At 41.4% G+C, this 27,383-nt stretch overlaps 1 protein-coding gene across 3 annotated transcripts; it reads left to right on the forward strand.

Annotated features, from left to right (window-relative positions):
- The first annotated feature begins 1,970 nt into the window (after window positions 1–1,970).
- Lhx8 (LIM homeobox 8) lies at window positions 1,971–26,663 on the forward strand. Of its 3 annotated transcripts, none has more exons than XM_021255534.2 (9): window positions 1,971–2,387; window positions 4,137–4,223; window positions 4,492–4,653; window positions 8,163–8,284; window positions 10,341–10,558; window positions 11,421–11,524; window positions 16,290–16,385; window positions 22,327–22,510; window positions 26,052–26,663. In XM_021255534.2, exons 1-9 carry the CDS (start codon window positions 2,307–2,309, stop codon window positions 26,126–26,128), a joined length of 1,131 nt encoding a protein of 376 aa, XP_021111193.1. In that variant the 5' UTR covers window positions 1,971–2,306; the 3' UTR covers window positions 26,129–26,663. The 3 variants fall into 3 exon arrangements, with proteins under 3 accessions (XP_021111193.1, XP_004841490.1, XP_021111194.1); XM_004841433.4 differs by having other exon boundaries at window positions 1,974–2,387; window positions 10,338–10,558; XM_021255535.2 differs by lacking the exon at window positions 1,971–2,387 and adding an exon at window positions 2,430–2,640 and having other exon boundaries at window positions 10,338–10,558.
- Window positions 26,664–27,383: the final 720 nt, after the last annotated feature.

Raw genomic sequence — 27,383 nt, forward strand, 5'->3', positions numbered from 1 at the left:
TGCAAAGGAGCCCGGCCACCTCGAGGGCAGCCGTAGGTCCTCAGGCGCCCCACACAAGGGAGCTGAGTCTTGGGACTCTGGACGGGCGGGTCACTCAGCCTTAAAAATCCTAGCGAGTGTCTGCTGGAACTCCTCTGCCCACCTCCACACACAACCCCCACCCAAAGGCTCACAAGGCCAGCCCGGGATACAGAAATGGACTCACCACCCGGAGGCCTGCGCGGGCTGGGTGCGCCCAAGTGTCCCGCGGGAGAGGTCGGCGGGCGCCGCGCCTGGAGAAGAGCGGACGCCGGGACGCTCTGCTGCTCCTGCCTGAGGACCATCCTTCTGCCCCAAACCCAGAAGCCTCTAAAAATGAATCATTTCCTCCACTTATGCAGAGATAGGCGCTCTTAGATCAAGATTAGTATTTTGAAAACCCGATTGAGAGCCGCCTGATTAGGCGAGGGTGGGTGGAAAGACCGCATAAAACGCCAGCTCCCCCGCCCTACTTCCCCCAAACAGCTCCAACGCTGTCGGCGTCTCCAAATGACCCGCGCGAATCATTCTTTGTATCAGTCAAATAGCACTCCAGACTCACTTTACGAACGTTCACACAAAGAAACTGTAATTAAATCTCCAAACGGAACCTCTACCGTTAATTCAACTTTCCACGGAATCCTGCTCTATGCGCGGCCTGAGGGCGCCAACCTTGCGCAAGACTCTTTCCTATCGGAATAGGAATAGCCATTTCGAGAGCAACTCTCTTTCACGGAAAACGCCTTAGGTGGATCCATTCCCGGCACTGATTTGTTGCATTTGACGAAAAACAAGTCATTTTGGCCCTCACGCACAAGTTAGCTTTGCAGAAAGTCGACCCACCCCAAGCCCTCAGTTCTGTAGCAGGACCCAGGTTCTCATCGCGTCCCCTTCTCTCTCCACTTGAGATGTCCCGAGTAGGAACAGTATCTGGACGGCTAATGCACTGCTGCTGGAGAGGGAAAACAGTGCCAAAAGGAACAGGCTCCTGTTTACGGGGCAGAAACAGGATTGAGGAAAACCAAATCCGCAGCTTGAATGGGCCCCAATCCGTTACACAGGCTCTCTTCATCGCAGGAGACTGTCTGTCCCCTTGCCGGCCTGGCCCTCTGCTAGCCTTCTGTAGGCTGGCCTGGGCAGGATCGCTGACCGCTCCCATTTTCTTCTGTACAAACAGAACAAAGGAATAATGCTGTGTGCCTAAATGTTTAAAATATATATTTCTATGTGAAGCAACATCGCTTATGTTTCAGAAGATTTTTGCTTCTTACGAGGGGCACACTGGAAATAAAAATGACTTCAGAATCATCCTTTACCAAATTCGTCTCCATGCGGTACACAGTGAAGTGAAATCTATGCCCGAAAGAGGCTGTTGGAACAAACATCCTCCGATCCTACCGAGAATCACGGTGTCTGCGTGCCCTCCCCGCACGCGCGCCGGAGCCGGTGGCACCAGCCGCGGCTTCCAGGGCTTAACTTTTGTCTAGGATGAGATGGAAAGAACAATACTCGTCAGCATCGTACTTGTACTTTGGTCTTTCTTGTCGACTTGGTTTCAAATCTAGTCGCAAATCCTAAGCTTTTGTGCCGCTCAGATGTTCCTTCTTTCTCTTAAGGAGAAAACTTTTGGCAGAAGGAGCGCGAGCGTCTAGGGGAACCAGGCCGGGCGGCAGGGCTGGCGTCTCCACCGCGGGGAGAGGCGCGGATGCAGGGAACCATGCACCCTTCAAGTCCCAGAGACCGGGCTGCCTTTCCGCTGGCTGCTGCAAGAGATGTAACCTGAATCTTTGTTTAGGTTTTGGTTGGGGAGCGAGAATTTAAAAGCCAGGGCAAATGCAGAGGGCAGAATTAAAAAAAAAAAAAAAATCAAGCTAACAGGCCACGCCAGGGTTTTGTTTTCCCCCTTTCCCCCTTTAATACCGAACCTGGAGTAAGTTGCTTGCCCTGATAAAGATCTTAACATGTAGGGAAGGAGGGTTTTCCGTAGGAGGTGAGGCTGTTCCTCCAGGAGAGCTTTCCACACACCCCCCTCCCTCCGTGGAAGGTTCCACCCTCTGGACCCCCCCTTTCCTGGAAGGACAGACCTCGGGGAAGTTGAGAAAAGACTCTTAGGAACAGTCGGTCAGAGGGTGGTTACTGCCGCCGCGGCCTCTCTGACCGACTGGCTCGGGCCGTCCCGTCCCTCCTGGGGCTTTTATTAGCGCTTTGGGCAGGGAGGGGACGCTCGCAGACGCCGACGGCCGGTGCCCCTCCGGAGCTGGAATGTGATCGGCAGCCCCAGCAGGGCCATGTATTGGAAGAGCGAGCCGATGTTTGTGTGTAAACTAGAGGAGAAGGACGTGCCGGGGCTGGCCGTGCCCCCGGAGAAGGTGAGCGAGCCGACGCCCGGCCGGAGGACTTGAGTCGCAGTTTTCCTGGAAACGCGAGTTCTTTGGGCTCCTACAGGAGGTTCAGAAACTACCAGTACCGGCCTCGTCCTCAGACCTGGCGATTTTTTTTTTTTATTACGTAGTAGCGCTAGTCAGTAATCACTGCCCCCTCCCCGCGAGCTCACTTAACCTGAGGCATGGAGACTGTAATTTGGGAGACGAAGCCTCGAGCCTAAGGCGCCCTCGGGTTCACGTGAGTCGTGCTTTTGTTCTGTTTGCCGTGGTGGCCGTGGTGGCGGCGGCCCGGGGACCGCGGGACGCGGGGACCGGGCGGCCAGCGGGGGGACCCAGCAGACTGCGGCTCCTGCGCGCGCTGACGCGCCACGACTCCGGACGCGGACGACCCGCGTGCCGCGGACCCGGGGGATGCCAGGGGGGCCAGAAGAACCATTTTATCTAAAATAACAAAGGAAGCAAACCCAGGGCGCAAAAGGGGTCCAAAGCTGGGCCTGCGTAGCTGGGGGGACTTGGGGGGCTCTCACCTCTCGGGAGGCGAGACCCGTGGGTGTGTCGCGATTTAAATGTGGAAATCGCCTGCAGCCTTTTGAGGCCGGGCCGAGGCGCGCCCCGAGCTGCTGGCCTCGCCTTTGCTCCGCCGCGGGCTGATTACACCCGGCCGGCGTGGGGCTTTTCCGCCCGGAGCCCGCGCTCGGGCAGGGCGCTGCGTCCCGCGTGGGCGCGCAGCTCCTGGGGACCCTGGGGGGCCTGGGGACACCCACGTTCCCGCGGCATCGCACCCCCCGCACCTTCAGAGGAAGGAGGAGTAGCCGGGGAGCCCGAAATACAGAGGTGCAGCAGCTAGAGTTCGAGGAGCCAGCAGCCCCCAAGCTGGAGTTTTCCTAAACTAAGGCAGAAAAAGCCCAGGGAGGCTGCGTTTCCTTTTAGGAACAAAACTCCAACAAAAGGCTTGAAAACACTTGAGTAACGCGCGTTGTTGCTTTAAAACATCCTGACCGAGGTTGGGTGAGGTTTTTTTTTTTTTTCCTAATGGCACAAATTAAATTCAGCTGGATATTTTCCATTATTCGACCCGCTTTTTGCGCTGGTTAAAAATAATCCTTTAGTAGCTCAAATGTTGACTTACTGAGCAATAAGTGGCAATTTACACCTTAAAGAAACGAGTGTAAATCACTCACGGCTCTAATTGCTGTAAGTTTACGTAAGAGCCGCTGGCTTGGTTTAATCTGAAGCATTTTCATTCAAATTGTCATAGGAACAAACACCAGGCTTCTTAAATCCCGCTGTAATTAGCTTTCAAGTATCCTATTAAACCTCTTCACCTTTCGGGCTATCCTATTCAAAAAGCTCCCTTTTAAAACTATATATGTGTCTTGCTCTTTTAATTGACGTTATTAAAGAAATCAAGTTCCGTCCCCCTCCCCAGCGGGCTTTCTTTTCTCCCACTCCACGCCCGCCCCCGCCCTTCGCGTGTCCCCCGCTCCGCGGTGATTGACGTCTGGAAAGAAAACGCTTTGTGCGGGGCGATTGTTATTAACTCGTTAGCCGGGGGCCGTCGCCGCGCCGCGCCCCGCGAGCCCGTGGCGGGCGGTGGCCGGGAGGCTGCGCGCCCCGCGCCCGGGCCCAGGCGGCGGCACGCGCGGCCCTTGATTAGCCGCCCGGCCGGGCTCCGCCGCGTGCGCCTCGCCACTCCTGACCGCGCTTCCTCGGGCTGTTCCTCCCGTCCCGCAGTGCCGGAGGCTCATGTCGGAGGAGTGCGGGCGGACTGCAGCCCTGGCGGCCGGGAGGACTCGGAAAGGCGCCGGGGAAGGAGGACTGGTGAGTGGGGAGGCGGCGGGGACCCGGGCCGCTGACCCCGCACTCCCTTCCCCCGGGCTGGGCCCTCCCGGGGCCGCGGAGGGCAGGGCAGCCGGGGTTCGGGGTCCGGGGTCCGGGAGGTCAGGGGTCGGCGCGCGCCAGAGGCCGGAGCTGGGACCTGGGGGTGGGGGACGAGGGGAGACGGGGGGGGGTGCGGAGGGGCGGAGGGGGCCCCGTGGGGAGCTGGGAGGCGGGGCCTGGGACCGCCTGCCTTCCACGCTTCCCGCAGGTGAGCCCCGAGGGAGCGGGGGACGAGGACTCCAGCTCCTCCTCGGCCCCGCTGTCCCCGTCGTCCTCGCCCCAGTCCATGGCCTCGGGCTCGGGCTGTCCCCCCGGCAAGTGTGTGTGCAACAGCTGCGGCCTGGAGATCGTGGACAAATACCTGCTCAAGGTAGGGTGGGCCGGCTCGGCCTAGGGGAAGCGCAGGGCAAAGAGGAAAGTTGTCCCCTCTCCCACCCGGGCTATGGACTTTCTGGGCAAATCAGCCCCGACTAGGGCCACTCGTGCAGTGGGGTCGTGGGGGCCTTCCATGTTGTTACGAAACAGTTTGTGAGCGATACGATACACCCTGGTCTAGAAATGATTGCCAGGGTGGATGTCCTGGAATCGCCACTGGAGGTAGCAGGGCAGTGGGGAAGCCCTTACAGTTCTGCGAAAGCGGCCTGAGCACACTCACTCTTCGGGCTGACTGCCCTCCACCCCATCACAGGGCGCTCAGGAGAGTTCCAGGCCGGTCTGTGTTAACCGATTTCCCCCTGAAGTGCCTTCAAAGGTCTGTTCTGAGACTATTTTAAACATTAGTTTTATTTTTAAATTACAAGAAGCTTTTCCAAAGTAAAAGTTCGTAGAAACATTTCAGTGAAAACTGTTTCAATACCTTCTGACTCTTATGAACATTTAATGCTTCAAGTCCACCCAATGCTGTTAAGTCCTTTCCAGGGCGAAGGAAAATGGATGAAGTGTTTAAAGTGGTGGTTTGAGAGTTGACTGTCTGTCTTAATTTGTTTTATTTTTCTCTTAAAATGTTGTGGGGGAATTCTGGAGTAGAAATTCTGGCAGGCCGCAGTTATCCAAGTCATAGCAAGCAGGATCCTGGTCCCTGGTGTCTTAATGCTAATATATTGGCTTTTCAACTTCAATAGTTTTTAAAACCACTCTGTAAAATAATTATTTCTCCTATACTAAAGTAGTTGCAAACCGGTTCACTTTCTCTTCCCACCCCACCACGCTTAGGTTTTCAAAAGGATTAATTATGGAGAGTCTAGAGTTCAGAAAGTGAATTAGTGGGTTTAAGTTTCTACATCAACATACAAATTGCTTTGTCTGTAAAATGTGAATTACCTTCTACAGCCCAGATACAGTAACAAGAGGGGTTTTGGTGAAAACATTTAAAAATGACTATGTCTTATTTGGAGGTTGATTTTTGAAGTTGGAAATCAGCATGGCTTTTTCTTTAAATATGCATTCTTAAGATTCCATTTTCATTGTTGCTAAACCTGACACTTTTGGAATTTCAAAGCCATCTTTTGGATTAAAACTAGCTCCTTATTCTCAATGAGGCTTTTCAATAATTAGCAGAATCTTTAAGAATGTTTCTGAAATGAGCCTATGAAGCCTTTAACACTTCATAACAGGGAAGACCTAGATAAAAAAGCTTATAATAAAGTAACAACACATTCTCAGAAATTGATAATATTTTCTAGTGTTCATCTTGCCTAAGTTTGTATATTGCCTATCTTGGCAGTCTATAAAATATCTGTTATATAAGAGAGCTACATATAAAGCTCTCTTTTGTAGTAGGGCAGTAGTCTGCCCAGTGAAGTATTCTCCATGAAATCCATTCTATCACTTATTTGTATTAGCATATTATCTCTAACTACCTTCTGGTAGTATATGGTGATTTTAAAACTCTGAGTTCTTAACCTTTCCCCCCCACTTTGAGTACTTTTCCAGGAAAGTTACTTTCCAGACTGGTAAAAGACAGAGCTAGCATAGACATAGGTGTAACCAACATGAAACCAGTGAGGCAAGTACAAAGGGGCTAGACCGGAGCACTACAAGAGGAGTATCTTTTGGCTCATTTCCTACTTCAGTGGGCAGTCCTTTTGGTAGTTTTTCTGTCCTGGTCCTAGTTCTCTGTTTAGGCATTTGCTGATTGGATTAGTACTAGCCAGCAGAGAAGGTTTATAGTTTCCAGAACCTTCTCTCTTCACCTTACTTTACTCTCTAAAAAAGAAATGAAAGATTTAGGCGTTTTTGTTGTTGTTGCTGTGATTGTTTGTTTTTGTTTTTTGGAAGTAAACTTTGAGGAAAGGTGGCAGACCAAGCATTTGGTTTGGCTTTTGTAGAGAGAGGCCATGGCTCTGCCCTAAAACCTTCCTTTAAAAAAACAAAACAAAACAAAAACTTGGATGTGACTGAAATATAGAAGGTCCAAAGCTGTGGAATATTAACAAAGCCTGTACTTTTAAACTTTATCCTAATTGAGTGCATTTTAGAGAAAAGAATAAAGAAGACTGTAGCTTTATTTCTAGGAGAGTATTCACCATTGTTAACTTTTTTTCTTGCTTTCTTGGATGTCTTTCTATTTCTTTGTTATTTGCAGTGTTTTTTATAGTGAGTATGTAGTTCTTTCAAAGAAAAAGACCCAAACTTAAAAGTTCATCAAAAAGGAGACTTGCAAAGCAAAAAGTTGCTTTGGAAATGGATGCATTAACTGTAATTAGAAGCCAGTAAAACTTCAGTCTTTGAGCTCCAAAGTTGTGTCTAATTCATATCATAGGTGAACATGTTGAACAGTAGTTATAATCTGAGAGAATCATTGGACAGAAAATTCTTTGATTATAAAATAGTGTTACAAAAGCCACCTCTCACAGTAATTTACTTTCCTATTTCTGTCATCAGATCCATTGGGAGGGTTTAACTGGTGATTTTGCATCATTGCTGCTCTTTTACATGACATTTAATTCAGCATAAACCTAGTTCTTGTGTCTATTTAAAAGAGCAAACTTTGGAGTCTGTGTTGCAAGCCAGTTCAATCCATTACACACCTTCATTCTTGACCTAAATTCTGATGCTTATAGTATGATGGCAACATTTAAAATGAGATTAATTGTGGATTATTTCCCCCAAGTGATATTTCTTGTGCCTTTAGAAAATACAAAGTGATTTAAAAAAAAAAAAAACATGTTTATATCTTACTATTTGAAGAATAAATGAAAAATATGCTTGGTACCTGTTTACAACCACTTAGAATTGTAACTGTACTGAAATCAGTAGGGTTACCAGTACTTTACTTCATGGCTACATTGTTTCTGTAGAGTGGGGTAATGTTTGCAGAGAAGCAGGGCTACTGCCACGGTAGCACTCAGCTCTACCTTAGCCATTTCTGGTTGTAAGGCAAGAGACTACCCAGCTTCTTCAGCCTGGATGACTATCTTTCAAAGCTGCTTTTCACTTTCTTCAGTGTTCTCTTAAACAAATGTACAGTTTGCAATTATATGCCCAAAAAGTAGGTTGAGAAGGTGCTCTTAACTACCAGGTTGCATGGGGGAAAGAATTGGGGGGAAAAAAGAAACAAAATATCTATGTATAGGACTTTCAAGTGACCAGAATTTTCCCTGTGTTCATAGAGGTTTGATTTAAGAAACAACTCAGATTCTTTAAAGGGGCATAGATAGATAGATAGATAGATAGATAGATAGATAGATATGGTATTTTCCTGGCTGGAGTGTAAAGGTGAATATATTCAGACAGACAGATATTTATATAAATGACACTGTTTGGATGGAAACAATCAGAGTGTGTGTGAGACTCTCGCAGGGCCAACATGTCAGCTGCCTGATGCTGTCCTTCGTGTGCTGCGGAGTATCCCCTCACGCTGCCCTCTTCCCATTGCAGGTGAATGGCCTGTGCTGGCATGTCCGATGTCTGTCCTGCAGTGTTTGCAGAACCTCCTTAGGAAGGCACACCAGCTGTTACATTAAAGACAAAGACATTTTCTGCAAACTTGATTATTTCAGGTACACCGTGAAGCTTATTCTTACTAAAGCATGCACTTCAAGAAATTATTCAGCAAAAAAATGTTTTGTAATCAGCGTTTGTCCAGTTGCATTTATCATAAGCCCCATTTTTCCTATATAAGGGATTGCAAAATCTCTTTTGAGGTCTATTAAAGCAAAATAAGTGTGTTTTCCTCCTCTAAGACTTTAGTATCCGAAAATTAACAGTAAATAATATTTCTACTGTAGAGGATGACAGTTTTAGACACCAAAGGCAGGGAAACTTCTCTGCAATGCATAGATATAAAGGAGGAAATACACAGTGCCTTCACGTGACAAAGACCCTTGTCAGGCGGAAGACAAGATGAGAGAAACTGAGTACAGAGGAAAAAGGACTTTGTAAGCTTGTACCAATTCACCATAGAATGGTCCTTAGTTATACACTCATGAGATGCCAGGAATTTGGAAAGTGTAATGAACCACATTATTCAGAAGGACTGATCATTCCTGTATCATAAATACACCAAATTAAATTAGTCTGCCCAAAAACCCTGTGTCTTTTTTCTATTCTTTGATCTTTAGTTTTTAAGATTGTATTTGCACAAGTTACTAGGTTTCCTTTCTGTGATCTCTTTATAATTGCTTAGATGTAGTTTCTTCTGTGGCAGTTCTTTATGGTTAGTTGTCTAGAAATTGAAATCGTTCCTAAGAATGACTTTTAAAATTACCGTATTTCTTTATTGGGATTTTCAAATGAAGAAAAATATTCCTTAGGAAATTGTGTTAATTCTACATAGTGAAGTTTGTAGTATTATGTTGTTTATACTCCATTTAAAAAATGATTTTAGAGCGTTTAGCGGTTAATTTGAACAAAATAACTAGGTAATTTAAATTACTTCATAATATCCAGAGTCCTATATTTTATAAAATAGCAGGAAAAAAAATCACAGAGTTTTGTAATTACCCCAAATATATATTTCTCATTAGGCTTATCTCAGTTTCTTCACCCAGTTAATAGTTTGCTGCTTTTGGACATCAGATATGCTAATCTTAAGTTTTTTATGGTAAATTGAAATCTTTTGAAAGTTTCAAGATTGAAAATCTAGTTCTTAAGGATGTTTCATACTTTATATTTTATTACTTTCTGGAATTTATTTTTAAGATTCAGTGTTTTGGTGTAATTTTAAAACATAAACTGGTAGGGCCTCTAAAGATGTATGAGTGAGTAGAGAGACCCATGTGCTTTCCTAGTGTGAGCTGCCTGCTGGCCCATGCCTGTGATTGTGATAGGAGACAAGACAGAGTGTCCAGTCACTCAGACTGGGAAAAAAGAGAAATATTCACATCTGGTCTGACATTTTAAGTTTAACCTGTGTTTAATGTCCAAATATGTCTCTGAAAGTTTTAGTTAAGATTCCTTTGCTCCTGTGAATAATAGTTCGATAACTTTGCATGAAAGGAAACATTTCTGAGTTTTCCTTTGTCACCTACCAGGGTGAGGAATTTCAGTTCTCTGAATTCTTTGATAATCTCGATTTTAAATGTAAACATTAATTTATGCATTTCCTAATCATCTCAACTTGATTCTTTTGTTTGTTTGATTTTTTGGTGCTGTGAATACTAAAGACATGCTGTACTACTGAGCTATGCCTCCCAGTATCTCAACTTGGTCTTAAAAAGTCAATATTCATATCAAGTTGATATACTTTTGCACTTTTAGGGTTTTACATCTGGAGCCCATGTGTGTGTTTGTGCACGCACACACTTTTACTTTTAGCCTGCACATACAATTATAAATGTCCTGATATTTGAGGCAATAAGGGAGATATTGATACTTGTGTCTTATTTGTTTTAAAAGGTTTTATTTTAAAAAATAGATTTGAATTGAAACTCTACCTCAAATCTTCATTGCTTAGCATATTGACTTAGAAAAGTAACTCCGGTTTCATTTTCTTGATATTTAAATACTTAGGTTACTCCAGTGGAGTTACATTATGTGTCAGTTTAATATTAGACTGATAAATGCCCTCCCAAGCATTAAAATCTCCCACTCCCGCCCTTCTGTTTCCTGTAGAAGGTATGGAACTCGCTGCTCTCGGTGTGGCAGGCACATCCATTCTACTGACTGGGTCCGGAGGGCCAAAGGAAATGTCTATCACTTGGCCTGTTTTGCCTGCTTTTCTTGCAAAAGGCAACTATCCACGGGAGAGGAGTTTGCATTGGTGGAAGAGAAAGTCCTCTGCAGAGTGCATTATGACTTCATGCTTGATAATTTAAAAAGAGAAGTGGAAAATGGTAAATATGTACTTAAAATACTTTTGAGTCTTTGGGGACAGTGACTAGAGGGATAAAAAAGATTTTTTCTAAGGTCATCCTGATGCATTATTTTAGGCAAAATATAATTGTGGTAAAATTCATCAAGCACTCTACAGCTAGTGATGATCTCCATCTGTTTATTTGCTAGGAAAACTGTGGTGTATGTATTCTGTTCTCGGGCAGCAGCCTCGGGTCAGTCTTCAGCTTCTCTCTTCTGTAAACAGTTGTTTCCCTATATTGGCCTTCCTAAGAATGGGCCTTAGATGTGCACTTCTAACTTTTTGCACTTTGGACTGAATACACAAGCCTATAAATGGAATATTGTTTCTAGAGTGTATTTATGAAATGTTTAATTAAAACTTAGTGGGTTTTAATTTGAGCGCAGTGATGCATCCCGGTAATCTCAGCACTTTGGAAAGTCAAAGTAGGAGGACTGTAAAATCACAAGTTCAGGCCCCGCCTGGCCAATGTCATGACTGGTAGTGAGACCCTATCTCAAAATAAATTTTAAAAAGCTAGGGATATACCTCAGTGCTTAGGTCTTGGGTTTAATCCCCAGTACTGTGAGAAAAAGAAGAAAAAAGGGTTTTCCAATCGAGAAGATACATAAAATTTTACAAGCCAAGAAGTGCAAGAAAACTATTACTGTGCAAGCGGTGGACCCATTTGAGTTACCAACTTGTTTGGTGTAAATAAGGACTAAAAGGTATAGTAGATAGTGTGAAACAGGAAGAAAAGGGGCAAAGGGGGAGGGGGACAGGGAGGGGAAAAGAAAGAAGGGAATGGAATTAATATGACAAAAACAAAAAATGGAAATGTTTGGTATGTTTTTTAAATGCAGGTAATGGGATTAGTGTGGAAGGTGCCCTCCTCACAGAACAAGACGTTAATCATCCAAAACCAGCAAAAAGAGCTCGGACCAGCTTTACTGCAGATCAGCTCCAGGTAGACCTGGCAATGAATTTATGATTTTTGAAGTCCCTCCCCGCCAAAAAAGAAATCCCAAACCAAAAAAGCAATTTCCATGCTGCCTAAATCCAGTTATGTTTTCTCAAAAGTTAACCTATCTTTTCTTGAAACCAACTTGATAAATACATGGAAATATACTGATTGCCCTAAAATGTTTCTCAGTGTTTTCAGCATCATGATCTGAATGGTCCAGTCATCTAACTTTGTTTCCTTGGAGTCTGTGGTATCAGCATCAAAGTGGAAACCAAATGTGGATCTGTTCTGGCTTCCTGATAACATCAGTTTAATCCAGACATTTATATTAGTTTATGTAATTGTAATAGACAAACTCTATTTTGAAACTCTTAATAGAGAAAGACAGCATGTCAATCTGCAAAACTCCAATTTGTTACTCTTTTTTTTTAACAAAGTACGATGAGTATTTTAATGGACAAGATTGTATGTTTTTTGAGTAGGAAAGAATTGAATATGTCTGCCTTAATTAATGGTTACATAGTTCCTTTCTTGTTTTTAAAAAGGGTAGAGGAAATAATTCTATAATTTGATGTTAAAGGTTGATTGTGCCCTCTGGCAAGGGAAGGATTATTTTCAGCTTAGTTGTCTTAAAGATAATTGTCATAGTTTGATTTGTACAAATTATCAGGAAAATAACTAAATAATTGCTCCTTTATATTTCTTTATATTTTGGTCTATATGTATAATGATTCTTTCCAGAATTTTTTCAGATAACAAAATCACGTCTTCTAAAAAATTAATGTGGATGAGATATTTGTTTTCGGTTAAGGTAAAGTAACATTGAGCACCTGCCATTCACCGCTGAGTGCTTTACACATAGTCTCCATTTTAGCTCAGACTTTAGAAGACATTTAGGCAATATTAACAAATGGATAAAAGTAATGTTCTGAAAACCACCTGTAGCATTCTAAGACCTGACAGATCTTAAGATGGTTACTACATTTAAAAGTGTTTCAAGGGAGAATTTTATTTTCAGAAGGATTTCAGAAGGAAACCTGGATATGATCCAAACATTTCAAAGAAACTTGACCATGGAAAGTCCTCTAGCATTAAAATCTAGACGCATTCGGGGAAAACGAATCTAGATAGAGAATTGTTGTGGATATATTAGGCATAAAAGTACATAGACAATAAGTGATAAATTAAAGATAAGACAATGGAGAGAAACATCTCCATATGAACTGTGCTCCTCTGGGTGCTGCTCTGGGTTGGAGCAGAGGTTACACACACACTGTTAGGTGTGAGCACTTGTGCAAGCTCTGGGAAAACACCTCCTTGTGAAAAGGTGTCTGGGTTAAAACAGAATCTCCGCTATCCACGTATCTGCTTTTTAAAATGGACTGTTCACATGAAGGGCTGGTTATAATCTTACGAGTTATAAGATTGATAACTTTAATTTGATGTAAAATTTATTATTGCAATTATTGCTGTGAAAATTGGAAACCAGTGTGTATAGAATCACCTATGGGAAGTTAATTGCAGATACCAATGAAATAAAAAGAGAATACTTGTGGAGGTCTTTTCGTGTCAAGTCTGATGCCAGGCTCCTCGACACTGTCTCCTCCAACTCTCCCGACAATCCTTGGTGTAGTCACCTCTCGACAAGGTCTAGGAGCTCCTCTGAAGGCGGAGCTCTGAGGAGATGGCAAAGAAGAGATTCAGGCTCTACTTGCCCCACCTCTGCCCTTTTCATAGGTGGGGCCTTCCAGGAGACCATCAGTGCAAATGAGCCTTAACCAAACCCCACTTCAACAGCTACAATAAAAGAGATCCTGAATCTTGTAGCTAGGTTTGCAGTTTAAAATTGCAAATGTGCATAAAATATTTAAGCGTTCTTCTACAAGTGTGATCTGAATCATGCTTTTAAAAATGTTTGTCAGAATCATAGGTTTTTAAAAATGAAAGCAAGTAATAACAGTTTTAAAGTTTGTTTTCATTTATTCAATATTTATTAGCATTTATCTTATATACCAGGGATAACTGAAACAAATGAAATACAATCCTCACATAGGTGTTTGAAATTTAGGCATTTGGGATAGCTGTAGATTTAAAAAACAGACAGACTTACTTGAATCATTTACTTTTGCCAGATCTTTTAATAAATCAGGCAATGTACCTTCATTGTCAAATTGTCCTCCTTTCAGAATATTCCAGTTTTATCAAGACTATTAATGTGGTACCTGCTTTGGACAGATGTGAGTTAAAATGGGATGAATAATGGGCTAGAGATGTAGCTCATTGGTAGAAGGTGGAATGCTTGACCAGTCTGAGGCCCTGGACTCCATCCCCAGTATTAAAAAAAAAAAGCCCCCCAAATTCTTCTTTAAAATTAATAGGAAGAAAAAATAGCTTACCTCAGAGGCTGTCCACAAATTTATATGAAATATTGTCTCATAAGAATGAAACTAAGAAATTTCTGCTAATACTATGGTTTGCTTATTATTGTTGCAAGCACCTGGTGAATTATTATTACACATGCTACATTTAGCTTCTACTTTAATCTGTTTTCAGATTAAATTGGTCAGATGCCTGACATTTTTGGTAGGTCTCCTGGCCTCGAAATGCTGACTAGCTACATAAGTTCACTCTCTGACCATGTTAGAGGAGTTGAGAAAAGAAGCACAGTGGGATTCAGCCACAGTACTGTTCAGATAACAGCGAAAACTAAGAAGAATTTGAAAGGATCTTTTTTTCTGAGACTACTGATACTATTAAAAAGAAAGATCAATAGGTACTACTTTTTCCAAAGAATATTCCAGTTTAAATAATCCATGCTGACCTGACCATTGTTTTACTCCCGGATGAGAAATTCCTTTATTAAATGTAATTTGGTTCCATTATTAAACTTGTCAATCTGAAATTCATTTGTGAAAAGCATACTGTTTTTTAAACAGATTATCAGTAATGATCTTACAAGCAAATCTCCAAGTATCTGTTCAGCCTTTCCTTTTTGAAAAATTTTTAGAAAGACATAATTCCTCGTTTTTCTCTTTGGGACATTATGTGCTCAATTATATATGAACACAATTCTAAGTGCATAGGAAGATATTAATGTAACACATTTGCAGTTGAAAAGGAAATATGAAGATTATAAGTGTTCAGGCCATTTTTCTCATTTTTAAAAACCAAAGCTTTATGTTTTGTTTATAATGAATGTATAAACAATATAGCAGGCTGAGAAGTCAGGAATACTTAATTGTAGAAGAGTCGTTTATCAGATCTTAGCTGAAAATATAATTTGTATACCTCACAAAGCTCCCTGGAACAACACTGGACTTTCTGTCCATACTCTCAGATTTTCCTCACATCGTCAAGTTTAATTCTGTCCCAAACCCTGCGTACTACGTGTTGGGAAGGGAGTTTAGTTCCGGGAGAGGTGAAGAATAAGGCCTCGCCTGTGTCGAGGTGCACATTCCCTGCTATGGACAGTAGACGTGCAGCACGTTCTCTGCCTTCGGGCTGATTGCAGTGGCAGGAGAGAGTACCATACAAAGAGCAGAGCCAGGAGTGCAGTTGGTTTTTTCTGTTGGGAAGGGTGGTGAAGCCAGGGCTGCTTACGGTCTTTAGATGGGTTGGGTACCCACATCCTGTGCCTGTGGATAAGCACAATCCTGGGGGATGCTGTCTTCTCACTCATTTTTGTTCTATAATGTTCCCCTCAGTTGATTGACTTTTAGTGATAAAATTCAAGTATCCCCCTCGATTCGTGATGGTTCTGTCTCCTAAAAGAACACAGAGCCCTTGGTTTGTGATTTATTCAGCTACTCCCTACCCTCTTTTACTCTTCCTTCACCCTTTCTGATAGGTAGTTCTTGGTGTGTCTGAATCTCTTTCAGGGAGTTAAGACCAGGGACATTGTTTCCCATCGCTGTCTTGCACTTAGCATGGTGATCACAGTCCACAGGCCATGACATCAGAGTAACCTGTGCGCTTTATCGGTCTGTTGACCCTGAGACCCGGTAATTCTTAGTGGACTGGTAGATATCTCTTTTTAAGATCTCAGACGTTCTTTCACTGAGAGTAGGTACTCCGAAAAATGATGGAATCATCACAATTAAGTGAAGTCCTTGAGCTACATACTATTCACACATCAATACCAGTTATTTTATAGGCATTCAGCCTGTTTTGCTCAGAAGAGGTAGGAGATAAATATTATATGGTTTTCATATTTTATTAAGTGTTTTCATGTTGAGAAGTTTGACAAAATGGGAAAAATGGTAAATGGGATTCATATGTATTTCATTTGTGAGTTCTGAACATGGAAAAAAAGAAAAGGTATGCTTATTTCTAACAGCATAGTTGAGAGACGAATTTATATTGAAATGGATTGTTGTTTTAAAGGTTTCAGCAAAACAGCTTGTGTGTAAATATACGCAGTTTGCCTACTTTTTCACTTATATGCACTTCTCCATGTTGGTTTTCAAGTAATAAAATAAAAGTATAGTGGTACCTCTGTTCATAAACTTGATTCATTCCACAATTCGAGGGAAGATGGCCATGGTGGTGTTCATCTCCCGAGGCGGAGTTTTCAAATGGAAGCAAAATTCTGCCAAATGCTTCTGTTTGTGAACTGATTTATTCATGAACAGAAGCAATCGTGAACTGAGGCATTACTGTATCACATTTCCTTAAGCATGTCTTATTTCTCTCATCATCAAAATGCAGAAGATTGAACTGTGTCTTTTTAATCATTTACAGCTTGCTTTTTTTTTTTTTTAAACAACAGGTTATGCAAGCACAGTTTGCTCAGGACAACAACCCAGATGCACAGACCCTCCAGAAACTGGCAGAAAGGACAGGCTTGAGCAGACGTGTGATACAGGTGATTATTTTACAGGTTAACTCTGAGATACAGAAAGTTCTAAGTCTGGATCTTTATGAGTGTGCAGCATTCTTTTGTGAAAAAAACTTAAAATACTAACTTCCTGTTACAGATCACTTGACACTTTGAATCAGTGTTTTAAAGCCTGATCATTCACCCAACTGGGCTAGGCTGCCATTTGTCAAGTGACCCTTTGAACATCTTCATTCAGTGCTCACAAAATCCTAACCTGCTCAGACTAAGAAAGACAACTGCAGTTCTAAGTTGAGTCTGACTCTGAGGTCAGTGTTCTATGAGGGGTCAGCAGAGGGTACTGATGGCCTTTGCTAAAGAACTAGGGAAAGGAGTGGTATGAACAAAACTGGGGAAGGGTGAGTTAGAGCAAACTTACTGGAATGTAGACTTTATATTTGGAACTTATGGAAAATGAAATTGGAGTTGTAGAGGCCTGCAAAGGAAGAGTTCTCTCTTGAACAGAAGCAAGTGACACAACATGGGAAGAATTAAAGTTGAATGAAGGCCAGACAGAAGTCCCTAGCTTAGCTGGGACACCTAGCAGAGTAGTCACTTTTTGGAAAGAGACTTACCTGAGGTAGTAAGACTAGGATTCATTCAGGTCACATTTTATCAACTGTACACTGGTGAATGCTAGAGAAAGAAAATAACTTGGAGACTGAAATAGAAAGAGTGACAAGTCAAGGTATTCATGCGTATGGTACCCTTGGCAGGAATATTCAAGTCAAAGGAAAACTTGGTTTTCTTTTGGGAGGGAGATGAAGTCCCTTTTAATTGTCCTAATCGTGCAGCCATGATGGCAGTTGTGTATGTCAAATTTGAAGGGAGGGACAGGACCCAAGCAAAGAGAAATTGAACAAGATCCTTGAGAAACAGATCATAGAACTTAAGAAGTGCAGTAGACTTCAGAGAGAGGGCAGAGTGAACGGGACATAGCAACCCCCAGAATCCAGGAAGGAGTAGGTAGAGAAGCAGCAGAGATCCTGAAGGAACTGGGCCACTCCTAAGGGGAAGTCATCTCTGATAAGATGCTACAGAGAGACAAAGGGTGTGAGGAACAATTATAATTACTCAAGGTTTAAAGAAAGTTTAAGAAACAACCAGAAAGATAAAATGAAATTTGTTAGGGAGTGGAGGGGTAAATCCCTTCATTGTGTCTTAAGTTGGGTGGTTGATACACTTTAGGAAGCCAGAAGTGTTATAAGATTAAAAAAAAAAAAAATACAAGGAAGCAGATGGGAAAGACAGAGAGTACTGCAGCTCCTCTGCTGACCACAGTTCCCAGTGGTTCGGTTGGGCTCCCGAAGCTTCTGCACTTTCCAGACACTGAGTATTGTGTTTATTTTAGGGTACTAAAATTCAGACTAACAAGGAACCAGTCTGAAAAGAAGGCTGCCTTTGAGAAAAGACCACCAAGGCTGTAAATGATCTAGAAATGGGGTCCTAATATTAAAGGCAACAGGGATATCTATCTGGAGACAAGGTCAGGACGTGGGATGGGAAGGATAGGCTGTACCAGAATAGCTGTCCTTAAACATGGGTGAAAGGCTGCCCTGCGGAAGCACTGCTAGTCACTCGCGAGGAAGTTTCTTAGTGTGAAAGGCTTCAAACGGGGCGTGACCACCAAGGAAGGCAGTGAGTTTCCTGTACCTGGAAGTGAAATTTCCTGCGTGGTTAGTTCAGACTCGGTGGTCTAAGGGTGCCTTCCAACTTGAGACTTTGTATATCCATGGCAAGGAAGTCTGCAAGAAAGGTCGATAGATTCACGACTGTTATGTTTCAGACTATTTGAGTTGGAAACAAAGGAGCCTGGCAGGGTCTCCTTAGAGCCTCGCTCAGTATTTGAAGGAGTAAGGACCACAGATAAACATATGTCATGTAATGTCCAAATATTTCGGTCACCAGTATTATGTGCAATTTAGCGCGATCTCAAGTGCTAAAACCTGGAGGATGTATGTTTAGTTTTTCCCTTTCAATAGGTGAAGATTGAACGGTAGATATTTTGATACGATGGCCAAGGAAGGTGTATTAGCATAACAAATATGTGAATTATTTGTGTGTGTGTAATTTAAATATATAGTCCACAGTATTTTTGGAGATAAATTACTGTGATGTCAAGGTGTAAATCATAATCTCTCTCCCTGCAAAGCCCTTCCTGGTGTCAGGCACAACACTTTAGAAAGGTTATGAATTTTGCTTGCTAGGTCTCTACTATAAGATGCAAAACAGGTTGCCCAAAGAATAGGTGGAAAGAGTGGGAGAGCGTCAGGTGGAGAGGCTCAGGTTTACTAGCTTCAAATCTTCTTTGTGAGACGTTTGCAACAGAGCAGATTGTCAGTGACCTGAAGCCAAAGGATAAAAATGGGCAATTTTACTTTTCTTTAACACACTGCAACCAGATCCAATCATTATTCATATACCCTTTCAGATAAGGGAATTATGAGTTGTAGATCTCGCAGAAACAGAATAAAACTGTTTCTTTCAGTGTACTAGAAACACCTTTCCATACAACATGTACATCGTTTTTATTGCTGAATGTACTGAGCATACTCATTTCTTTTCTAATTTTTCACTATTAAAAAATGCTGCCATGAGCAACATCATATACCTATCTTGCACGTGTGTCCAATAGTTTCCTTATGATAAATTTCTCAACAAGAGAGTGTTGTATCAAAAGGTAGAATATTTAGGGCCTATATATAAAAATTGCCTTCCAAAAATTTATACCAACTTATTCTGGCTCTCCCAGGAGCTACATACAAGTGTTTCCTTTTCTTTAACTCGTGAGAATCCTGAATGTGGTCCATTCTTTTTATAGCATTGCCAATTTGGTAGTCAGAAAAGAAAATCTCATTGTTTTCATTTCTACTTATTCTATTATCAATGAACTTGAACATATGTGGTTGTTTTATAATTTTTAAAAACATATGGTTTCAGTCCACTTTTCTGGTGAATTACTTCTTTTCTCTTCATTGTACTGATTTTTATTAATCCTGTCATTAAACTTTCATGGTTCATCAAGTTTCTTTTCATCTATTTTTTCATATAGAACTTTTATGTTTTTATGTATTCCAATGTCTTTATCTTTTGATAGTTTTGGCCTTTGTTATGCTTTTCTATCTAAAAAGTGTATCAGTATTGACTTTGTTTCCTTAAACATTCATGGTTTCAATTATTTACACCTAAACTTTAATTTGTTTGGATTGGTTCCATGTGAGGTAGAGTTTTATTTATTTTTTTCTCTGAAATTATTAACCAGTTTTCCCTAGATCAGTAAGCCATAGTTTCCCAATAATGTAAATTTTTTTTTCATACACTAAATTCTTCTGTTTGGCTTTTTGTCTGGACTTCCTAAAGGATTCATTTTATTTTTTAATTTTTTATTTCTTTTGGTACCAGGGATCGAACTCAGGACCTTGTGCTTGCGAGGCAGGTGGCAGAACCACTGAGCTAAATCCCTGGCCCAAGGATTCATTTTATGCATTACGGGTGTGTGTACATTTGCACAGGTGTATGCGTGTGTGTTAATGGTCAGTGAACCTAGGAAACACTGAGCTGCATCCCAACCCTCTTTGAGACAAGGTCACTCTAAGTTGCCTATGCTGACCTTGAACTTGCAGTAGTCCTGACTCGGCCTCCTAAATAGCTGGTGTTAGCCTCTATGTGCAGCTAGATTTTTCAAAAATTTTTCAGTATATCTCCATGGTCTGCTTTCAGCTTATGGAGTTTATGATTTAGAACTTTAAATTTTTTAAATAAAAATTACAAAACGTGTTACTCAGAGAAAAATTTAACTCATGCTAGAGGTTTGCAAAGCAGAAGGAGAAAACTGTAAGTAGGTAACTTTTATTTGAATTCTGAAGCCATAGCTTTCTTGTCACCCTTCTAATGTCTGGAATCCTGAGCTGTACTTTGCTTTTCAAGTTAGATGATACTTTGTGTTCACAAACCTCTCTCTGCTAGGTCATCTGTAGATGATCTTTCCAAGAAGATATTTGAGTTACTGTATTAGAGTAGTTATTCTATTTATGTTGCACATTATTTATATTTATTTTCAAAGTCTGAGATTCTCTTTTGTTTCAATGAAGCAGCAATAATTGGACTTTTTGTTGTTTGTTTTTACAAATGAGTAGACTCTGTCCAATGTATAATTGACTGGAGGCAAAGATATTTTGAAGAAACTCTGGGACCACTATAGTGAACGTGGATTAGGGTCTGGGTAGTCCTTCGGGAGAGTGACTTCTAGGGAAGCAGGAGGCAGCATGGCCACTTGCCAGCTAGGGAATGTCAGAATGGCTTCTCAGTTGGGTAAGGCTGGTGACAGTCCTGGCACCTGTGGTGACTAGAGACTTCGGTGGGCTCTGTCCTGGGATCTCAGAATCTCCCACTCCGGACGAGGAGGAAGAGGAGGCACCTATGACTTCTCACTCTTTTTCCTTGATGTGTGCCTAAGCCTTGCTCTGGGACATTCCTTAGAGACACCCTTTGTACCACCTGTGTGGGGCTGCTTGAGCCATTAAATTATTACTTTGTATTCCTTGAGCTTTAATCCTTTGAATTCACACCATGCCAGCCCTTTATTTTGAGCCCCTGTGTCAGGGTGTCTTTTTACATCAGGCCAACTTTTGTTATAAATTCTTGAAGCTTCCTTCTGTTTCACACTCACTGGCCCTAATTTTCTTGTGCCATCAAATTCCTGCTCAACAGCCCGGACAGAAGTGAGGTCTCTGACCTTGCCCTGGCCTTCTCCCCTGACCCTAAAACGTTTCTAATTCCCTTAAGGTTTTTAATCCCTTCCCTTATCTTTCTTCTCATATCAGAATTGCTTGGAATGATGGCAATTAAGTGACATACAGTTTTAATCGAGTAACACTCTGTGGTGAAGTTTTGTTTCCTGGCAGGGAGTTCCAACACAGGCAGATGAGTTACTTGGAAACATTTGGGGGAGTCTAGCTTCATTTACCCCGACCTGGATGCGCAACCTCACTTGTCCTGAATTTGCTGCATTTCCTCAAGAGAGTGGACAACAGAGTGGTCAGCACCTTTACAGTTTGCGAACTCTTTCACCAGTTGGATGTGGTTGTGTTTCATTTTACTTAAATAGTACTAGTTTTTCTTACTATAGCTCTGACATTAGCATGCTTCTTAGGGAATGGTCTATGTATTCACTAAGAGAAATTGAACACAGCAGGTTAAAATGTGAATGGAGTAACTGAATCGAGAGGCTTGTAGAAAGCTTTCAGTTCTCAGTAGGGATTTTAATCTTTTGAACCAGCATTTGAAATAAGTTCAGCAGATGTCTAAGAATACATTCAGGTGTGTGTGTGTGTGTGTGTGTGTGTGTTTAAAGTCCTGATTTTAAAAGCTTTTTTTCTGCTTTCTTTTTTTCCTAAGTGCCAGTAGTGGAAGCAAGGGCGCTTCTCCAGAATGCTTGAGCTATTTGCTCCCTCCGCCCCTCCCCCCTCCCCTCCCCCCTCCCCTCCTCCTTCCCCTCCTCCTTCCCCTCCTCCTTCCCCTCCTCCTCCTCCAGCATTCTTCTCCTCCTCTCTCTCTCCCTCCTGTACTTTCTCCTCTTCTACCACCTTTTCCACCTCCATCATCTCTTCCTCCTCTTTTTCCTCCTCAGTCCCTTCTCCTTCCTCTTCCTCCTCCACCTCCTCTTCCTTTTCTATCCGCCCCCAACTGCTAGTTTAGTATAGAGTCACCTTTTAGGTAAATTACCAGAGAGCTATTCTCTAAGGGGAAAAAGTGACTATGGTTATCTGGACTAAAATGTTGCCTTTCTGTCTGCAGAACTTTTCACCAAGTTTGTTCTGTGCTCAAGCGGTAGAGCAGTAGAAGCCACTTTCCTGTCTGCTGGGACCTCGGGAGGGTCGTACCCTCCCGGACTGACCAGTGCCCGAGCTACCCACTTTTCTCCCCGCAGGTGTGGTTTCAGAATTGCAGAGCTCGCCACAAGAAGCACGTCAGCCCGGATCACTCCTCCTCCGCCCCCGTCACAGCCGTCCCCCCGCCCAGGCTGTCTCCGCCCATGTTGGAAGAAATGGCTTATTCTGCCTACGTACCCCAGGACGGGACAATGCTAACTGCGCTGCACAGTTACATGGACGGTAGGTATCCCCGCACCAAAGAGCTGACCTCGCAGTCAGTAACTGGCAGCTTCGAAAGTTAGATTACCGGCGCAATTTACATTTTGAAATATTACCTCCGCAGTAGCTGAAGAACGTTGTAGAATATACACTAGAGAGAAAAATTACCCAGCCATTCTTCTTGTGATTTCATGTGAAAGGATACCCACTTTAATACCCACTTTACAGCTGAAATACAAATATTAGTAATGATCACTCTTACTGCTTGACTTTTACTAAGAAAAATTGTTTGTTCTCACCTGATAAATATTTAAAGGATATATTTCCCTATGGGCAGAGGAAGTATTCACATTCAGATCTAGGTCTTACTACGTTTTGTTAAAGAAATTTTTATCGAAACAAATTATTCACGTAGGAAAGTACACACATAGCTTATACAGCTTGAGGAATTAATACAGTGAACACACCCTGGTACGTGCTGCCCAGATGGCGTGGGATGTGAGTAACACCCAGCCACCTCTTTCATGTCTCTTCCGAATCATTCTTTGTCTTGCAAAGTAACGTAGCCCTCATTTCCAAAGCTATGCCTTAGTTTTGCCCTTTTTTTTTTTGAACTTTATGTAAATCGAATCATACAGAAAGAATTCATGTGTGTCTTACTCTTCCAGTTACTCATCGGTACTGTTGCAAGGGTCAGTAATTTATCTTATCCTTGTATAGAATTCCACTGCAGGAATCTTATCACAATTTATCTATTTATGGGTAGACTTTTGTGTCACTCCCAGTTTGGGTATTTATGAACACGCTGCCGTGGATTTTACTGAACACGTGCTTTGGTGCACACTAATTCATGCTTCTGTTTGGTGTGTATCTGAGAATGGAACATAGATAACATAGGCTGCACATATGCTCAACCTTAGTGGGTTCTACCAATCAGTTGTCACTCTGAGTAGCAGCATGTGATAGTTCAAGGTGCCCTCCAGCCTGGCCACCACTTTGAGTTCTACAGCTTCTACGTTTTCTCCAGTTTGAAGATGTTGTAGTGCTATTTCATTATACTACTTTCCCCTTGTGACTGATGAGATTCTGCATTTTTTCCCCTTGGATATTTATATATCCTCTTGTGAAGAACCTATGCATGCCTTTTGGTTTCTTTTTTTTCATTTCTTGATATAATCTGCATAAAAAGCTTTTTGATAATTGTGTGTTGAAAATAACCATCTTTTTCAGTGGCCTGCTTTTTCTACTTTGGAATGTTTTGTTCAGCACAAATTCCTAATTTTAATATTGGTGACCTGTTAAAGAAATTGTTCCCCCTTAAAGATAATGAAGCTATTCTTCCTATCCTATCTTGTAGAAACTTTGCTTTACTTTTGACATTTAAATTTACAGTCCACTTGGAAATAAGTTTGAGTGTGGTGTGAGACAGGAAATAAAACATTTTGTTGTACTGGTAAAAATACAAATTTCCCAGTTCGTCTCTAAGGCCACATTTGTCCTAAATCAAGTGTCCATAATTTTACATGCCAATTTCTAACTCTTCAGTTTTATTGGTCTATTTATCTTTGCGTTAATATCTAACCATGTTAGTTATGCCAAGGCTATAATTCCTGATGTCAAGCAGTACAAATCTTTCTACTACATTCTGATTCAAATTTGTGCAGCCTACTCTTGACTCCGTGTTTCCATAAAATGTTAACTAGCTCACCATCTTCTACACCAAAAAGGGAAAACAAAATTTTGAGAAATTCCTCCATCTCAGTAGTAGTGTCTTCCCTACCACAAACTTTAATGTCTTTCCACTTATTTCATCATTAAGTTGTTTTTGTTACTTTAGAATTTTTCATAGTCTCGCACATCTTTTACTGTGTATTCCTGAGTATTTCTTTGATGCAATTGTAGGTGATACTTATTCTATATAAAAAGTTAGGTTGGCAGTTTACTTTCATCATTTTGACTTCCCTTGATCCTCTTGTTTCACATGAATAGCTAATTGATCTGGCATGATTTATAGTTGAAATCTACTGTTGATCGTCATCTTTTTCCTTTGAAAGTAAATATCTTTATTCCCTCAGCTTTCTTCTCAAAAATTTTTTATTATTATGTGTCTGGGTGTGCTTCTGGAATATATACTTTGATGTCTTTCATTATAAGAAATTCTTAGCTTTTTTCTCTTTGAAAATTGTTTCTGCCCTCATATTTTTCAATATTTTGACCTTAGGTGCTTTAGATACTTTCTTCCACTCTAACTTCTAGTGCATTAATTCTCCCCATTCCTAATAATGTATAAAACTCATCCACTGACATCTTAATATCAGTTGTTCTTTGGTTTGAGAATTTCCATTTCTATGCTGATATTTTGTCACTTTATTCCTTAAATTATTGTTATATTAAATGCAGTTATACTAAAGTCTGTGTCCAATAACTCCAATATCTGGATCTTCTCTGGGTCTATGCTATGGGTTTGTTCTTCTCTCTTTTCAGATAAGTCGTGTCTTATTTGTGTTCTTTTTAAAAATTGCATTTCAGATGTTTTGAAAGACTAAAAATAATTTGAGGCACCGGATGGCATTTTCCACCCGAAGGGATTACTACACTTACTTTAGACATCCAGGTGGGGAAGGGCAGATCATCTTAATCCAATCAGTTGCCCTGAAGACTGGTCTATTTTGTTGCACTAGTCCTTAGAATAGATCACAAAAGTCTGCTTTTGGTTTTGTTTTTAACTAGGGCTTTTCCTCTTTAGGGGGCTTTTTGTCCTTACCAGCTAGCCAAAGTCTAACTTCTGAATGGTCTGCTACATTTCTCAGCCTGTTAAATGTTCCTTTTATTTTAAAATTCTCACGATCCTTGTGGAAGAAGAGCAGCCTCATTTTCTTTCCCTCCTCTCAGGGACTTGATTTTGCAATCTTTCTTTCTCTACTTATGTATCTTTCAGATGCCTTCCAACAGATTTTTTAAAAAGTCATCCAGTTTTTCTAGTTGCTCTCAGAGGGGGGTTTGGTTTGGAGCAACACAGCTGAACTGAGAACTTCATTTTAAGTTTTGGCTAGATAAAAACAGAGCTTATGTCATTGCTGCCATTTACTTACACTAGCATCATGATTGTGCACCCTTGTATGAAAGACTGGTGTTGCCCGAGGGAAGCATGTTTTAGTGCATGTTTCCAGAGGAGTTAGATAAACATTAATAAGGGGACCTTCAGCTTGTTGTTTTCTGACACCTGTGTGTGAAAACCAGCAATATATCTGCGACAAAGCTCAGTTGTTTTTCTAGGCGCAGGGTACAGTGCCTCGGATGGCGTATGGGCGGAATACATTACAGTGACAAAAGCTTGTGATCCCAGAAAAGATTTGAGGGGTAAAATTACTCCTAGACTCTTAATGCTCTACTCATGATGCTGGACAAGTGACTACGTTGCTGAGAAGGTGAACCGTGTGTAGCTTGGAGCCCTCAGCTGTAATGAGCGATGGAAACACACTGCCTTGAATTATTTGTTTGTTTTTAAATCAAGTTTTATTTACCCTAAAAACTGACCCACAAATTTCTTTCTATTTTGTAGCTCATTCACCAACAACTCTTGGACTCCAGCCCTTGCTACCCCATTCAATGACACAACTGCCAATAAGTCATACCTAATTCCTTTTTTCAGGGATAGAAATGATTAAGGTTATAAACTTGTCATTTATTATGTAGAAAATACCATTGAAAAGATATTAATGTTAATTTTTATTTAACACCCAAAGCATTTCCAGCATCACTTTGCTGCCCAGGTAGGTAACTATAGTTGGCCTGCAAGACACTTTTATTGATTCTTCATTTTTTTTGGTAAAACTTATGTTTACAAGAAGAAAACAGATCAAAACATTTTTTGTATTGTCTGGAAATAGTTCACTCTAGAGTGTATCTGTTAATTTATTTGTCATCAAAAGAGCACTTTGCCTAAAAGAAAGGACTGACAAGTGTGCAAAATGTTTACAATCTTTTGTGAAATTGTAGTTTATCATTAGTTTGTATCTGTAAGTTATTGTTATAAATATTACCTGTATTTTTTGTTATATGCAACTTTATACTTTGAAGCTTGTATCTGTGAATTTACAACTGAACTTTATTTTGCCAATGTTTTCTGAATGGACTGAATAAAGCTTTCGTTGTAGCATGCCATGCAAACACATTCTTGTGTTTGTGGTTGATGAATTACAGCTGTAAATAACATTATCATTTAATAAGCCCACCATTCTAAGTTTATTAAACATTTTTCCATTCTTGTGAAAGTTTCAAATAGTTTGTCCTTTTTGTGTCTTTTTAGCAGTTAGTTGCCTTTAATCTCTAAATCCAACCACTCAGACTGTTAAAAAAGTTATTTTGTTTTGAGCTGCTTTTTAAGTAGGTTTTAATAGGAAACTTATTTGTAGATGATTGTACTTAACAAAAGAACACATGAACGCATCTAATTTGGCAAGTAATCTCTTTTAAACTGGCTAATAAAATTAATGTGAAAAAGGGGGCAGAAAACGTTTCAAAATCACCTTTGGAATATCCTAATCTAAAAATAAAATACGGGCCATAGGGATAGACTATATTTCTTCAGGGATGCAGAAATCAAACCAGCAGTATGTGGAGTGTATAAGTAAGATTTCTAGTGAATACTCTTTAGGGATTGTGATTCTTAGAGGTGAAACCTAAATTTCAGGACTTCAGCCTATGTGGTAGTGGATGCTTTCCTCTGAATTACACATACAAGTGGTACTGTCCTCACTAATTTCTGAATTTAAAAAACTTACTCATTACTCACTTCTTTCATATACCAGTCTGGGGAAAAAAGGTAATAAGAAAACATAAATTGAGAATCTTAAGTCTTTGTTTAACTTAGCAGATTCACATCTGGCTGAGG

This window comes from Heterocephalus glaber, unplaced genomic scaffold (genome assembly GCF_053883595.1).
Source record: "Heterocephalus glaber isolate CG9 unplaced genomic scaffold, H.glaber_assembly_v1.0 deba00001442, whole genome shotgun sequence".
Classification (NCBI taxonomy): domain Eukaryota; kingdom Metazoa; phylum Chordata; class Mammalia; order Rodentia; family Bathyergidae; genus Heterocephalus; species Heterocephalus glaber.